The sequence below is a fragment of the Corythoichthys intestinalis genome, chromosome 17 (genome assembly GCF_030265065.1).
Source record: "Corythoichthys intestinalis isolate RoL2023-P3 chromosome 17, ASM3026506v1, whole genome shotgun sequence".
Taxonomy (NCBI): domain Eukaryota; kingdom Metazoa; phylum Chordata; class Actinopteri; order Syngnathiformes; family Syngnathidae; genus Corythoichthys; species Corythoichthys intestinalis.
The window spans coordinates 18,631,560-18,645,588 of record NC_080411.1 but is presented as its reverse complement, the minus strand read 5'-3'; the positions used below and the strand labels follow the sequence as shown (position 1 = coordinate 18,645,588).

Below are 14,029 nucleotides of genomic sequence, written 5' to 3'. Positions count from 1 at the left end.
GGTGCTGAACCCTATAAAATCAGTCGCACCCAAGCGCCAGCAGAGGGCGACAAAACTCCGTAAAACACAACAAGTACACATTTCACTGTCCTGTCATTTTCATCTGTTTGAGAGGGGCATTTGTGCGTTAATTGCATCAAATATTTTAACGTGATTAATTAAAACAATTAATTACCGCCCGTTAACGCGATAATTTTGACAGCCCTAATACATATATATATTAGGGGTGTCAAACGATTAATTAATTTTTAATCGAGTTAATTACAGCTCAAAAATTAATTAATCGTAATTAATTGCAATTAATCGCAATTCAAACCATCTATAAAATATGCCATATTTTTCTGTAAATTATTGTTGGAATGGAAAGATAGAGATGGATATATACATTCAACATACAATACATAAGTACTGTATATCTTTATTATAACAATAAATCAACAAGATGGCATTACCATTATTAACATTCTGTTAAAGCGATCCATGGAAAGATGGACTTGTAGGTCTTAAAAGATAAATAAAAATAATAAATAAAATATATAAATAAATAAAATATATAAATATTTATAAACATTTATAGAAAATAAATAAAAGATAATAACTAGTACAAGTTATAGAAATTTTATATTAAAACCCCTCTTAATGTTTTCGTTTTAATAAAATTTGTAAAATTTTCAATCAAAAAATAAACTAGTAGCCCGCCATTGTTGATGTCAATAATTACTTACACAATGCTCATGGATGCTGAAGCCTGTAAAATCAGTCGCACCCAAGCGCCAGCAGAGGGCGGCAAAACTCCAAAAAACACAACAAGTACACCTTTCACTTTGCTGTCCTTTTAATATGTTTGGGCGGGGCATTTGTGCGTTAATTGCGTCAAATATTTTAACGGGATTAATTGAAAAAATTAATTACCGCTCGTTACATGACCCTCAGTTTGGCCAACTTTCAAAATTGTCCGAAATGCATGTGTGATACATCATTGGAAAGCTTAAAATCTCAATTTTATGGGGGAACAACAAAAAAACAAAAAAAGCTTTTTTTTAAATTTTTTTATTATTATTATTTTTTAATCAAACAGCAAAACCCTTATTGGAGGCGGAACACGTGACAGCAGAATTAAAGACGCCAACGATTTTAACAAAGTATTATCGCATACCTACCTTGTTTCAATCCAAAAGCTCCATGTGGCATGTATCACTGAGTGTCAAGACACAACTGTGAATGGCCACAGCCGGATGTTTTTTATTTTATGGGTAAAACATGGTGATATAACAAGGGTCGCGATGAAGAAATCGCAGACAACAAGGAATGGCTGAGATTTTGTTTTTCATATAGTTACCCTTTAAACGTTATTTTTCTTTTTTTTGTTTTTGTTTTTGTTTGGATCGATTATTCATCATCTAACGTATCAGGGAAAATGCAACAGTAACAACAAAAATACAATTAAGCGATAGTAATGAGGTAGATATCCGTGACTTTTTTTACTGATGCCAAATTTTTCATTGTGATGTAATTCGTTCAAAAGCTTAAAATATGCAAGTAAATAATTTTTTAAGTCGTTTTTTGTTTTTTTGTTTTTTAAACTAAAATTTAGACATCAATTAATGATTCTATGCTAAACATGACAGACATTTTAAAAAATAAATTAAAATTCAAACAAATTAAAAATAGTTCGGAGCCTTAGTGCACCATGAATCTGCTATGGCAGCATATAGACATATTGTTCTATCAAGCACAACAGTTCTTTTGGCTTAAAATACAGCAGTTTATTTTGAAAAGGGGTGCAAGAGCAGAAACTGCTTTTTCTGTCTTGTCTGTGTTTTCCGCCATATGCTGCTTACACAACATAATTATGTACATTACATTTTTTGGGGTGAGGGGGGTGTTGCGAGCTACCCACACTAGCGTTGTGATCAACGTAATGGGCACCCCTGGTTTAGCCCCTTCCATCACCGGATAGGTTTGCGGAGGTCCTGACTTTTTGGACGGATGATTTTTGCCGCACGTGCGGAAAATACAAGTGGGCCTCAGGCGCTCCCATCTTTCATCCAGACGTCGACTTTGATGTGCGCAAATGCTTCGGGTGTGCGGAACTAAAAGGTGCGCTGTCTTTTCTCCCCTTGGGCGGCCGGCGCCCCCTTCAGGCACAGCCCGTTCAGGCAGCACAAGACCAAAGACAAACACGAGATCGACAGGATGACGCTCACCATGGTAAGAACGTCCCGACGACCCGCTTTTACTTTGGGCAATATTGTCATCCCCCAATGTTTTGACTGCCACATTAAAAAGAAAAAAAGAAGTTGTGAAATGATTATTTTTTTTGTCATTTTAATTCACGAATTCAATGGAGGGTGGTGACTTCTGGGATTTCTCTCGCTGAGAAGGCCTCCTTTTTGCGCAAATGACGCTGTCCATGGAGTCTTTTGCACGTGCGCGTCCGTGCAAAAGAGGGAAAGTGTGATCTCTGGCTTCGGTCGCCAATCCCATTCCATGTAATGCTTTAATCTGGCCACTTGATCTGCTTCATCCTTTAATCCGCCTGATTGGGGGGGGGGGTAAAAATAGCTCTCCAGTAAACACGGATGTGATGAATGGTCTCCTGGTGTAAAAAGACGGCAAATGACTGCTCTGCTCTGTTCTTGTCTTGCCGTTGGTCAGAACGTGGAGCTGCCCGACTCGTTCACCAGCGAACTGAAAGAACTTCTGGAAGGTCTCCTGCAGCGCGATGTGGCCAAGCGGCTGGGTTGCCAGGGACGGGGGTGGGTTATCACTGACATCATAGCAGATTTTCCCATGGACAAAATAAAATCATACTTTTTTTTTTGTGTTGGACCTGCGGATTATATGCCATTCCTGTAATATTAAAAAAGTAATGTGAAAACAAATATAAAAAACAGATATATAGTCAAGAAAAGTGTTGCCCACAGATAATTTGACAGGGGGAATATTATTTTGTTATTTTTTATGTGCTAGCCATAATATCTCGATCTAATAGTTTTTGCTGGTGTTTTTGAACAAAAGTAACATTTTCGGGGTAATACTTGATACTGCCCAGCGGACGATGAGTGCGCAGTAAAGAGTTCAAAATGAAAGGGTCCGCCCTCCTCATTTTTAAATCAAGTCATTTTCAAAGGTAGCATCTTAGCCAAATTGTTTTTTTTGGAGTGGACGATGATGAGACTGATGCTTTTATTACCTGTGTGTCCATCAGAGCGTGCGAAGTCAAGGAGCACCCGTTCTTCAAGGGCATGGACTGGCAGCAGGTCTACTTGCAGAAGGTCAGCACGTAGAATGGCACACCCTTACGAGGCGGTTCACTCAACCGCTATGCGTGTGCGTCCGCAGTACTCGCCGCCGTTAATCCCGCCCAGAGGGGAAGTAAACGCTGCCGACGCCTTTGACATCGGTTCCTTTGACGAGGAGGACACCAAGGGCATCAAGGTACGTCTCCCAGCCGGTCGGATGGGGTCCGCTTGCGTGTCCCGACTAATTTATTTTTTTTTTTTGTAGCTTCTGGACAGCGACCAGGAGCTGTACAAGAACTTCCCGCTGGTGATTTCTGAGCGTTGGCAGCAGGAAGTGGCCGAGACGGTCTACGACGCCGTCAACTCGGACACGGACAAGAACGAGGCCCGTAAGAGGGCCAAGAACAAGCAGCTGGGACACGAGGAAGGTGACAAAACCTTTTGAGCCCGCACTCTTTTCTATCCAATCCGGGACGCTAGCTTAAAATTGGACATGCTTTTATACTAGCTTGTAGTGGCAGTCACGTGCGCCGTTTTGGTTCCCCAAAGAGATTTTTGCGGCAAACGTTGACATGGCGCTGACATTTTGTCTTTCAGACTACGCCCTGGGCAAAGACTGCATCATGCACGGCTACATGCTGAAGTTGGGAAATCCCTTCCTGACGCAGTGGCAGAGGCGCTACTTCTACCTCTTCCCCAACCGAGTGGAGTGGAGGGGCGAGGGGGAATCACGGGTCAGTTGCCGCACGGCGTTCGGGCGGGGTAACGGGCGGGCGCATGCATGCGTCTCACTGTGTTTGTTTGTGTGTGCGTCGAACGCGCGAAGGAAACGTGGCTGGCCAAACATTTGACTCAGCTCAAGGACTCGGTGAGTGGCGGCCATCCCGTAGCTTCGTAGACTCCGCCCGCCCAAAGACGTCGCCCGTCTCGTGCGCTTTGACCTCTCCGAGCCGGCCCGCTTTTGCCGCCTCCGGCGCAAAGCGGAACGACGCGGGTTCGCTCTCTGTCCCATCGCTACGCGAACTGCCCCGTCGAGCGTGTCGCCTCCGTGCGCCGCCACGGCGGGTCGGCACCTCGGGTCCCGAATCCGCTCTCGAAGCTCGAGCCCCGATTCTATGTGTGCTCTCGCAGAGTCCCAATCTTTTGCGCGGAAGCGCCCGGGGAGGATCGGCCCAAACTGACGCCGAGTCCCGACCGTAGGCAGTGCTGTGTCACGGCTCATCTGGCTTTAGCCTCGCTCCGCTACAGAGGTAATCTGGTGCAAAAGTAACTGGAAAATTGCCCAAAATACATTTGCTTGCCTTGATTTGTGGTAACGACAAAATCCAATCTAATTTGTCCATGAGGAGTGTCCATTCCATTTATTTTCCTCGGGGAAGAAAGTAAGTCATTAGTTTTCAAAACTTAAGAAAAACCAGCAGGAGCCTGATACGGCACACTGCGTGGTAAATTGTAACCTACGGTAACCATTGGACCATAATCAATGCATCGGCCCCGATACAAAAAATCAAAATTGGGCTACGAGGACGGACGGACGTGCTAGCGATTTTCAAGATGATCGCAGTTGGTTTGTTTTTTCCCCGGTTACTTTTGCACCAGAGTAGCTCCGCACGCAGTTGAGTTAGCTCAACGCTAAGCTAGCTACTACCGTATGGGGTTATATTGCTGACACTATTCTGAGCGAGCAATAATGGATATTGAGCACACTAAACTAGATTTCGAGCACAAAAAAATATATTGAGCGAGCAGTCAAAGATTTTAAGCGAGCAAGCGTAGATTTTGAGCGCAGATAATAATATTGAGCAAAAAAAAAAAATCTACACTGCCGCTCAATTCCCCCCTCCTGCTTTCGCTCGGTATCTCGACTCCAGTGCTCGTCGTCGGTTTGATTTCTCTGTGCGCTGAGTTGAGCACACGTGTTACCAACGTGTCACGAAGCCAACCAATCAGAGAGCTGGCAGAAGTACACTTCGTCAGTCACAGGCTGAAGCTACTGTCTTAAAATATGAGGAAACACAGATAAGGCAGGCCTAATATTACATCACTAAAGTACACGAGACAATAATTATGATGATAAATAGTGTCATAAGTTGTTTCAACGAAGTCGCCGTTCTCCCGTTAAAGTCAGTCACCTTTGCTTTTTCCGGGCGAATGTAACAAGTGATCTAATTGGAGGGCAAACAGCCAACCTGTGTACTTCCGCCAGCTCTCTGATTGGTTGGTTTCGTGACACGATGGTAATGCGTGTGCTCAACTCAGCGCACAGAGAAAACAAACCGACGAGCACAGGAGTTGAGATATGGAGCAAGAGCAGGAGGGGGGAATTGAGCGGCACAGAGTAGATTTTTTTTTTGCTCAATATTATTTTCTGTGCTTAAAATCTATGATTGCTCGCTTAAAATCTTCAACTGCTCGCTCAGTATATATTTTTTATGCTCGAAATGTAGTTTAATGTGCTCAATATCCATCATTGCTTGCTCAGATCTAGGTTAATGTGCTCAATATCCATTGTTGCTCACTCAGAATCGTGTCAGCAATATAACCCCATACTCCCGAGCGATATCCCGGCCCGCTCGAGGTGACGCGCTGTCTTTTTTATGTCCCAGCAAAACCTTCTGACCATGGAGCAGATCGTTTCTGTGGAGGAGACGCAAATTAAAGACAAAAAGTGCATCCTGCTGCGCATCAAAGGAGGGAAACAGTTTGTGCTGCAGTGCGAGGTAGCGTACACGCACAGTTTGACCGAAGCGATAAGACGATTGCGCGTTGACGCCCGCGGGATGTCGTCCGCGCCGCTTCGCCTTTGGTGCTTTCAGTACGGTCGCTGACTTCTGTATTTTTTGATCGGCGCGCAGAGCGACCCCGAGTTGGTTCAGTGGAAAAAGGAGCTGACGGACGCCTTCAGCGAGGCGCAGAAGTTGTTGCGGCGCGCTCCCAAAGTCATCGGCAAGAGTCGCACCGGCGGCGTGGTGGAGCTCTCCAAACCCCCCCTCACGCACCGCAACAGCAACGGCCTGTGAACGCACGCCACGTATGCTACGCGTTCACGCACACACACATGCACGCACACATGCACTCACACACACACATAAATTATGACCAATGGTAGTTTTCGGGACCTCAGTGGAGCATGTGAAGAACTTTGCATGAACCCCCTGAGCACCCCCCGCCGTACCGAGGACCCCACCCCGATCTCTCTTCCTCTCCCGAGTGCGTCAAGTGCCAACGCGGGCTCTTTATCGAGGAGGTCCGAACATTCCGCGCCGGAAAGGGGCGCAGACACCGGACGGACAGATTCGCCTCCGACGGGCAAATGGACTAAGATGGCCCCTGGCAAAGGGGGCGTGGCGGGGGTTAGGGTTAGTGTGTATATATATATAAATATATATATATATTTGTGTTCAGTGTTTGCATCCACATCTGTACGGGGGAGCTAGAACGGGAAGCGGTCGTGGGATACCGCACGCGGCGCCTCATTTGGAGCGGGTCGGGAATCCGGCCACTCGCAAGTTGAGCTCTCTGAAGGAGACGAGTTCCGTCGACATGAGCCACGCTAACGCTAAGGACAACATGCAGGAGAAACGCGTGCGCGAGAAAGCTCATCCTAGAATGATAGGGAAAAGCCGAGGAAATAGGGTTTAGAGGCGGGTGGGCGGATGCGATACTTGGCAATGTTCCAGACAGAGTCGGATGGTTAAAGTGACTCCAACATTCCCAGAAGATTCACAGAGCCTTCTAATCTTTAATTCTATTCTAAAAACATTCTATGATTTTCAACATTCTAAGACTTTTAAGTATGATCTCCAAGGGTGCGACCACAAGAAAAACGTTCCCTCTAAAGTGTGGGGGGGAAAGGTTGGATAGACGTTCCGGATCGCTCGTCGCGAGAACAATGGAGTCGTCGGCATTAAAGCATTCCTGAAGGATAATTAAAATGAGGACGATGTCATTTTTTCTGAAATTTTAAAGCAACATTCTAAAACCCCTCTTAAGGAAGCCTGAGGTTTGCGAGAACCTTTTTCAGAAGAGTAAACGTCGTAGACTAAAACTACATAAGAAGCAAACTGTTTTGCAATAAAGGCAGTGTTCTGCAGGATGGGTGGACAGAGAGAGTAGTTGTCAAGTCTTTGACCTTGGGTGTTCTAATGTCGTTCTGTTCTGCGTCATTCCAGAATGAAAGTTGTTCAAAGTGCTTCTCGAACGCCTGGTGAGTTCATGTCGGCGCTAGCGGTTGAGAGTTAACCGCGTTGCGTTTGCTTGATAGCTTGTTTAGGGGTGGCGGTGGGTGAGGGAAAGGTCGTCTTTTTTTTTTTTTTTTTAATGAAATCATTTTTAAGTTTGTGCACCTTTTTTAGCACCATGTGCTAACTCGCGACACGCTAGTCTCAATGTGCCAAACGAAGGGGCGGGGGCGGCGGCGGACGAGACTTTTCTCCCCAGGGAAGGGGAGAGAAACTGTGACCCGTTGAGACGCGGCCGGCCGCCCCGCCGCTCGCCACTTCCAGTTTCCGCCGTTCGGACGTCACGGCGACAAAATCAAATTGTAAGTCAATCCGAGGAAGAAATATATGTGTATAAGAAAGCTTTAGGTTTATTTAAAAGATTTCATGTAGAGAAAGAGCAGGGAAAAAATGGGGGAATTTTATTGTGATTTTCTTTCAAATGTTTGTGGTGAACAATCTTGCACATAAAAAAAAATTTCAAAAGAAAAGCTGTCTCCGCTCTCTTCATTGGGACACGCTATGCCTGAAGGAAGGAAACCCCAGCAAAATAGAAATGTTTTGGTTTTATCTGATTGCTTGCAGACAGAAACGCTAGCTCAAATAAAGAGCTGCCCAAATCACATTTACCACCAATACAGAATAGATTTTCCTATGATCACATTCCTATATTTCCAGCTATCGATATTCAAATAGTGCGCCACGGTGCCCGAGTGGTTAGCACACTTGCCACAGTACTGAGATCAAAGGTGTAATCCCATGCTCTGGCCTTCCTTCCTGTGTGGAGTTAGCATGTTTTCCCCTGGGAAATCAGATTTGGTCCTACATCCCAAAAACATGCGTGGTAGGCTGATTGAAAACTCCAAATAGCGTACGGCACGCGACCTTTGCTCATTAATATTCATGACATTAGCAACTGTTGCTAGGGGGGTCAAACTCGTTTGTCCCTCATGCTAGATGCATATAAATGGTGTACAAACGAGATGTTTACTGAGCTTAACCCACCAATTCTGTCCGAAAATGATGTCCCTGGAGTGAAATTAACTGGTAAAGATGTGGAAGAACATACAAATGTTCAGTTAAAGAGATGGCTTGAGTGTCGAGGGCTGAAAAAGATGGGGAAAATAGCCGACCTGATCCAGAGGTAGCATTTTTTTATCGATACCTTTTTCTTGTGTGCATTGCATTAGGCCACTGACAATGACATTCTCCTGTTTCAAGAAGCTATCTTTTACCACCTTATGCCCTGTCTTTCTTATATTTTATGTCCTCTAGTTGTCTTACGTCTCTCTATGACCGTTCTTGAAGGTAATTTATATTGCTATTTTGGTGTAGCGATCGCAAATGCTACTTGGTGACAGCCAACAAACACTTTTAATTTTTTCATTAATTGCAAATCTTAATTCTATTTATTTACACTTCCCCCTTACTAAGGTTATTTCTTTACAACTGTAAAGTTAAGCTGTTAAATCTAGAGCCTACCTGCAGGCATCAACAGGCTTACTACAAAAGACCTAAGGCCAAACACGGCAAATTTATTTAAATATCTGTATTTTAGAAAAATAGGCCTACATGACTGTTGTGATATATAAATATTTATTCATTGTCGGACAGAAGCAGCATAGCAAAACACCATGTTGAAAAAATAAGTAAAAATATCAAAATGGGTTACCTCTTCGTGGCAGGCAATGGATCTGGATTGTCATTTGTTGGACCATGGCCGCCCAACAAAATATTTACTGCATATGAAGGTGAATGGCTTCACCTAGCTGGTGTTAAACCGGTCTTTTGGACGTCCGCGCAAGTTGATCCATTGTTCACATTTTTTCCCCTATTTGTGGACGGTCGTCATGTCTAGAGTCATTTCTACAAATTCCGTTGCAGCAGTGTTTACTCAGCTTGTTCTTTTTTTAAAAAATACTGGCAGAAAACATGCAGTTCTTGCATGTGTTGTATGCGAGTGCAGTTTTTTTAAATTTTTAAAATTTTTATTAAAACATAAACAGAAGAACAATCAGCAATAGAAACCAAAAACGGACAGAAGAACAATCAGCAATACAAACTGAAAAACAAAATGAAACACAAATATGCAAGGGGGTATAAACATTCCAAGTATTGCACATCAGAGAAAAAAAAAATGAATACTGTAAGCAATTACTTACAAAAAAAAAGTTTGTTTTTCACAAATATAGTGTTTTTTCAGATTCTTAGATTTTTTTAACATACTTATGTACCACAGAGTCTGATTATGAAAGTGAAAAAAGATGGTCACAGCTTGCTAAATTTACATTTGTGGAGGTAGAATTTTGATAGGGTGCTTCTATGTTGACCCACTTCCGGTTTACGATGGTGACGTCAAGCGGCCTTGCTTGTCTCATTGTGCCCTGCGATTGGCTGGCAACCAATTCAGGGTGTACCCTGCCTACTGCCCGGAGGCTGATGAGCACCTCTGCGACCCTTGTGATTGGGTTATAAGCGGCATGGAAAATGAATGAACGATATTCAAATATGGGGAATTTCTTTTTTTATGACAGCGTGTCTAATGCATTTGAACACTTTTATGCACAATTTTTTATTTCTTTTTTAAACATAGCAGGGCACTCGTTGAACTCATTTGACACTAGGCGTCCAATCCATTTTGAATTCGATGTATTCAAAGAAATAAAGTAATGAATAATAATTTCAAAAAACGTCTCTTGCCCTTTAAAGTGTTAAATGTGTCCATTGTCCCTGAAGAAAAGAAAATTCTTTTGTCGAATTTGACTTATTACCTAAGTGGAAATTTTCCATTTCTGTGCAGTACACAGCTCACGCGTTGCGAGGCGCTAAAATGCTACTTTTAAACATGAGCGCTCTAGCGGTAGACTTGTGGCTTTATTATTCAATCCCAAAAAATTGTTTCAATCAAAATATAGATTTCCAATCAAAAAAAGTCATTTCAGTAGAAAAAAAAATATGTGTATTTCCATCAAAGGAAAAAAGTGTTTGAATGCAAAAATAAAAATTTACTTCAATCACAAAAAATATGTTCAATCAAAAAACTCTTATGGAAAAATACCCCTGCCCTACAAAAAAAACTTTTTTTTTTTTTTCCCCGATTTGAAATGATTTTTTTGGGGGGGGTGGGGGGTTGAAATGAAAAAAAAATTTGTACCCCCACCCCTTTTTTTTTTGTTTGTTTTTTTGTTGATTGAATCATTTTGACTATAATTTAGCGCTTTGCTATTGGTCAGACATGTTTGAGTGACAAGTGGCTACACCAATGGCGCATTTCTGTAAAGCATGAAGAAGCAAAAATCCTGGCCACCACTCCCCGGCCCAGTAAGCCGTCGATCAGTGGTGGAGTAAACAACAACAACACCACCAACAACAACAACAACAGCCGCCGCCGCCGCCACCACCACCACCACCAACAACAACAACAACAACGGGGAGTTCAAAACTTTTTCACTGCAATTAAAAAAAAAAAAGACTTCAAAACTTTTTTCACTGGAATCCCCCAAAACATAATTTAAAAAAAAAATCAATGCTTTTTTTTGGGGGGGGGGATTATTTTTGCATTTTCTTTGAAAATACTTTTTTTATTGAAGCAACTTTTGTTGGGACTCAATTATTTAGACACAAATGTCCTATGAACGAAAAATGAAGTGTTCAAATGCTAATTTTTGAGTCTTAAATATTTTTTTTTTGCATTTAAAAACGTTTCTCCAGTGATTTAAAAAAAGTTTGGGATGCAAATATAAACATATATTTATATATATACACAGTGGTACCTCGACATACGTTAGCTTCGACATCCGACATAAGTTTTGACTCACTATTTGGTTTTATATCCGACGACAGGCTCGAAATACGATGATTTCTGACAGCACCGCAGTTTCTTTGTTTTCCCGCAAGACGGATGCACAGCGGATTTTCTTGAGAGAAATCAAAATGGGTTCCAAGAAGGTTAGTGCAGGTGGTCGAAAAAAGGAAAAAGGTGAAGCTTAAAGCAGAAGTTCAGGGTTTCTGACATTAGGCTTGATCTTTGAGTTAGCAGGGGTTTGGTTAGTTGGTGGAGTTGATTTAAACAAATTCCGTTGCGTTTGCAAGTTATTTGTTTGTTTCAGGGCTCTGGAGTGGCTAAGCTAGCACGAGTCAAAGGCACCATTATAGCATGCCAATAAAAAACAACATATGCACACATGAAAATCATCGATAACCCATGCAATCAATAGTGTTGGCTATGTTTTCAGGATAAAGTTATTAAAACTTAACATTGCATGTCAATAATTGGAGTATGAACTGCAACATTTGTAATCCAGACGCTCTGCAGAGAAGCAGGGCGGAGTGATATCACATTGTTTTGTTTTTTTTCACCTCTAATTTTTTATGTCATAGCCAGCAGCAAGTGACCTGTTTATATTTTTCCTCGTTCTTCATAGGGAATTTGTAGAAACTTTCCTTTGACCGTTTCTTTTGTGTTTCCACAGCCTCTAAATGCACATTTCACTATGTTGCCGGCCGTCAGTTAACTCAGCAGACTGATGCTGCATTCGAGAAAGGTGGAAAGTCAGAGTTTCCAACCTCTGATCTGGAAAAATATCATTATTACGCCTCCACTATTTGATCGCTTATAAGAAGTCAGGTTTGCTGGAGGTCAAAATGTCTTTTGAAGGCCAAAAAAAACCCCCGTTGCATTCAGCCATCTTTGCTGTTGACATTCGCATGGGATGCTTTAAGGTCGCAACGGGTACCCTCCGAGCGGGATAAGTCCGACTTCCCACCTTTCTCGAATGCAGCGTGAGAACGAGTGACCGAAGCACTCCTTCTTATTGGGGTCGTATTACGCATCTAGAAAAAATAGTCCTGCAGAATGAAATGAATTACGGCAGCTTGGTGTGACATTGTTTTGGCCGCATGGGTGTTTTCAAATAATGATCTGTGTTTTGAATTTATTTGACTATGTTGGATCTGTTCGTTGATCTGTATCGTTTTTTTTTTTTTTTTTATTGGCATGCTAGGAAGGTGGCATTGACTCGCGCTAGCTTAGCCACTCCGGAGGCCTGAAACTAACAAATAACTTTCAAACGAAATGGAATTTGTTGAAATCAACTCCACCAACTAACTAAACCCCTGCTAACTCAAAGATGACATCTAATATCAAAAATCCTGAACTTCCTCTTGAAGCTTACCATTGAAATGAAGATGGATAATATGAGCATGGTGTGGGCGTCCGTGAACTGGCTTGACAACACGGCCGTAGAATGTCTACCATCTCGACGGTCCTCCTCTGACCTCCGTTCGCCAGTCTTTGTAAGTTGTCATTTATTATTGTGGTAATATCGGCAAAGAAATCGCCAGATTCGTCAAGTTTTTAATCATTTATTTCAGAACCTGTGCAACACAACATGGCGACTGTCCGTCGCAGTTGAACATGAAAAGTGAACGTAAAAAGCCCTCTCTCACTCCGGTATGTCATCCATGTGGTGCCTTTAGGTACACCACGCAAAACACATCCGCCACATTAGAACCTGATTCATTACATTATTGTAGGTATTATTACTATTACTATTATTATTATTCCTATTTTTATTCATAATTTATTTGTTTTGTTCTGTGTAATTGCTATTTGCAATAGTACCAGTAGTATTTATTAAGGATTTAGTGTAGGTTTTTGGGCTATGGAACAATTTAATGGAATTATAATGTATTCTTATGGGAAAATCCTGCTTGCCATACGACCATTTTGACTTACAACCAAGGTCTTGGAACGAATTAACTTCGTATGTAGAGGTACCACTGTATATTTGTTGGAAGCAACTCATTTTTGGATTGATTATAAAGACACAAATGTGGTACCCAAAACGTGGCCAAAACACAAAATAACATCACTTCAATCAAAAAACCTGTTTCAATAAAATAAATAAAAACATTTATAATCAAAGAAAAGTACTGTTCAAATGCATTTTTTTTTCAAAATCAAAATCTCTTTATTTGTTTTTCGCAATAGTAGTGCATGGGTTTCCAGTTTTAAAAAAAAAAAGACAAAATGGGATGAAAAACGGGACTTACATCCAACACACACACAATAGAAAAATAATAATAAATACAATAAAATAAAATAAAAACTCAACCATAATAAACCATAAAATTAATCCCCGTCACTGCCAGTGAGCTTCATGACCATTGCACATTGAGTTTTAGTTATGGTTTTGGATAATAAGTGTCAATACAATAAATTAAAAGAGATGCCAAATTGTGGAATGCCAAGGGCTTAAGAGGACTGACACCTGTTTAAAAAAGGTCCCCAGGCACGTAGGACTCTCCCATTAGAATAATGGCGAGAGTATCTGATCTTTTCAATTTTCAAACATCTCATTAAGGCCGTCAGCCATTCGATGTGTGTGGGAGGGAGGGGGTCCACCCACCTGAGGAGGACAGACCTACGGGCCAGGAGGGAGGCAAACGCTAGAGTGCGGCGCTGATCAGAAGATAGTCGAGAGTCCTCTGGAACTCCGAATAAGCCAATAAGAGGGTTCGGTTCCACCCTCACTGTCAAGATCTGTGAGAGGGAGTGAAAAA

At 42.1% G+C, this 14,029-nt stretch overlaps 1 protein-coding gene across 2 annotated transcripts in view; it reads left to right on the top strand.

Annotated features, from left to right (window-relative positions):
• grk3 (G protein-coupled receptor kinase 3) overlaps positions 1–8,929 on the top strand; it is a 32,724-nt gene extending 23,795 nt beyond the window's left edge. Inside the window, exons 14-22 of one of the 2 annotated variants that reach the window (XM_057819103.1) lie at positions 2,145–2,211; positions 2,659–2,759; positions 3,212–3,278; positions 3,346–3,441; positions 3,511–3,673; positions 3,843–3,979; positions 4,072–4,113; positions 5,852–5,965; positions 6,101–8,929. In XM_057819103.1, coding sequence (XP_057675086.1) covers positions 2,145–2,211; positions 2,659–2,759; positions 3,212–3,278; positions 3,346–3,441; positions 3,511–3,673; positions 3,843–3,979; positions 4,072–4,113; positions 5,852–5,965; positions 6,101–6,265 — 952 coding nt within the window. In that variant the 3' untranslated portion in view covers positions 6,266–8,929. The remainder of the gene's footprint in view (positions 1–2,144; positions 2,212–2,658; positions 2,760–3,211; positions 3,279–3,345; positions 3,442–3,510; positions 3,674–3,842; positions 3,980–4,071; positions 4,114–5,851; positions 5,966–6,100) is intronic. The other variant, XM_057819104.1, reaches the window with a different exon arrangement.
• Positions 8,930–14,029: the final 5,100 nt, after the last annotated feature.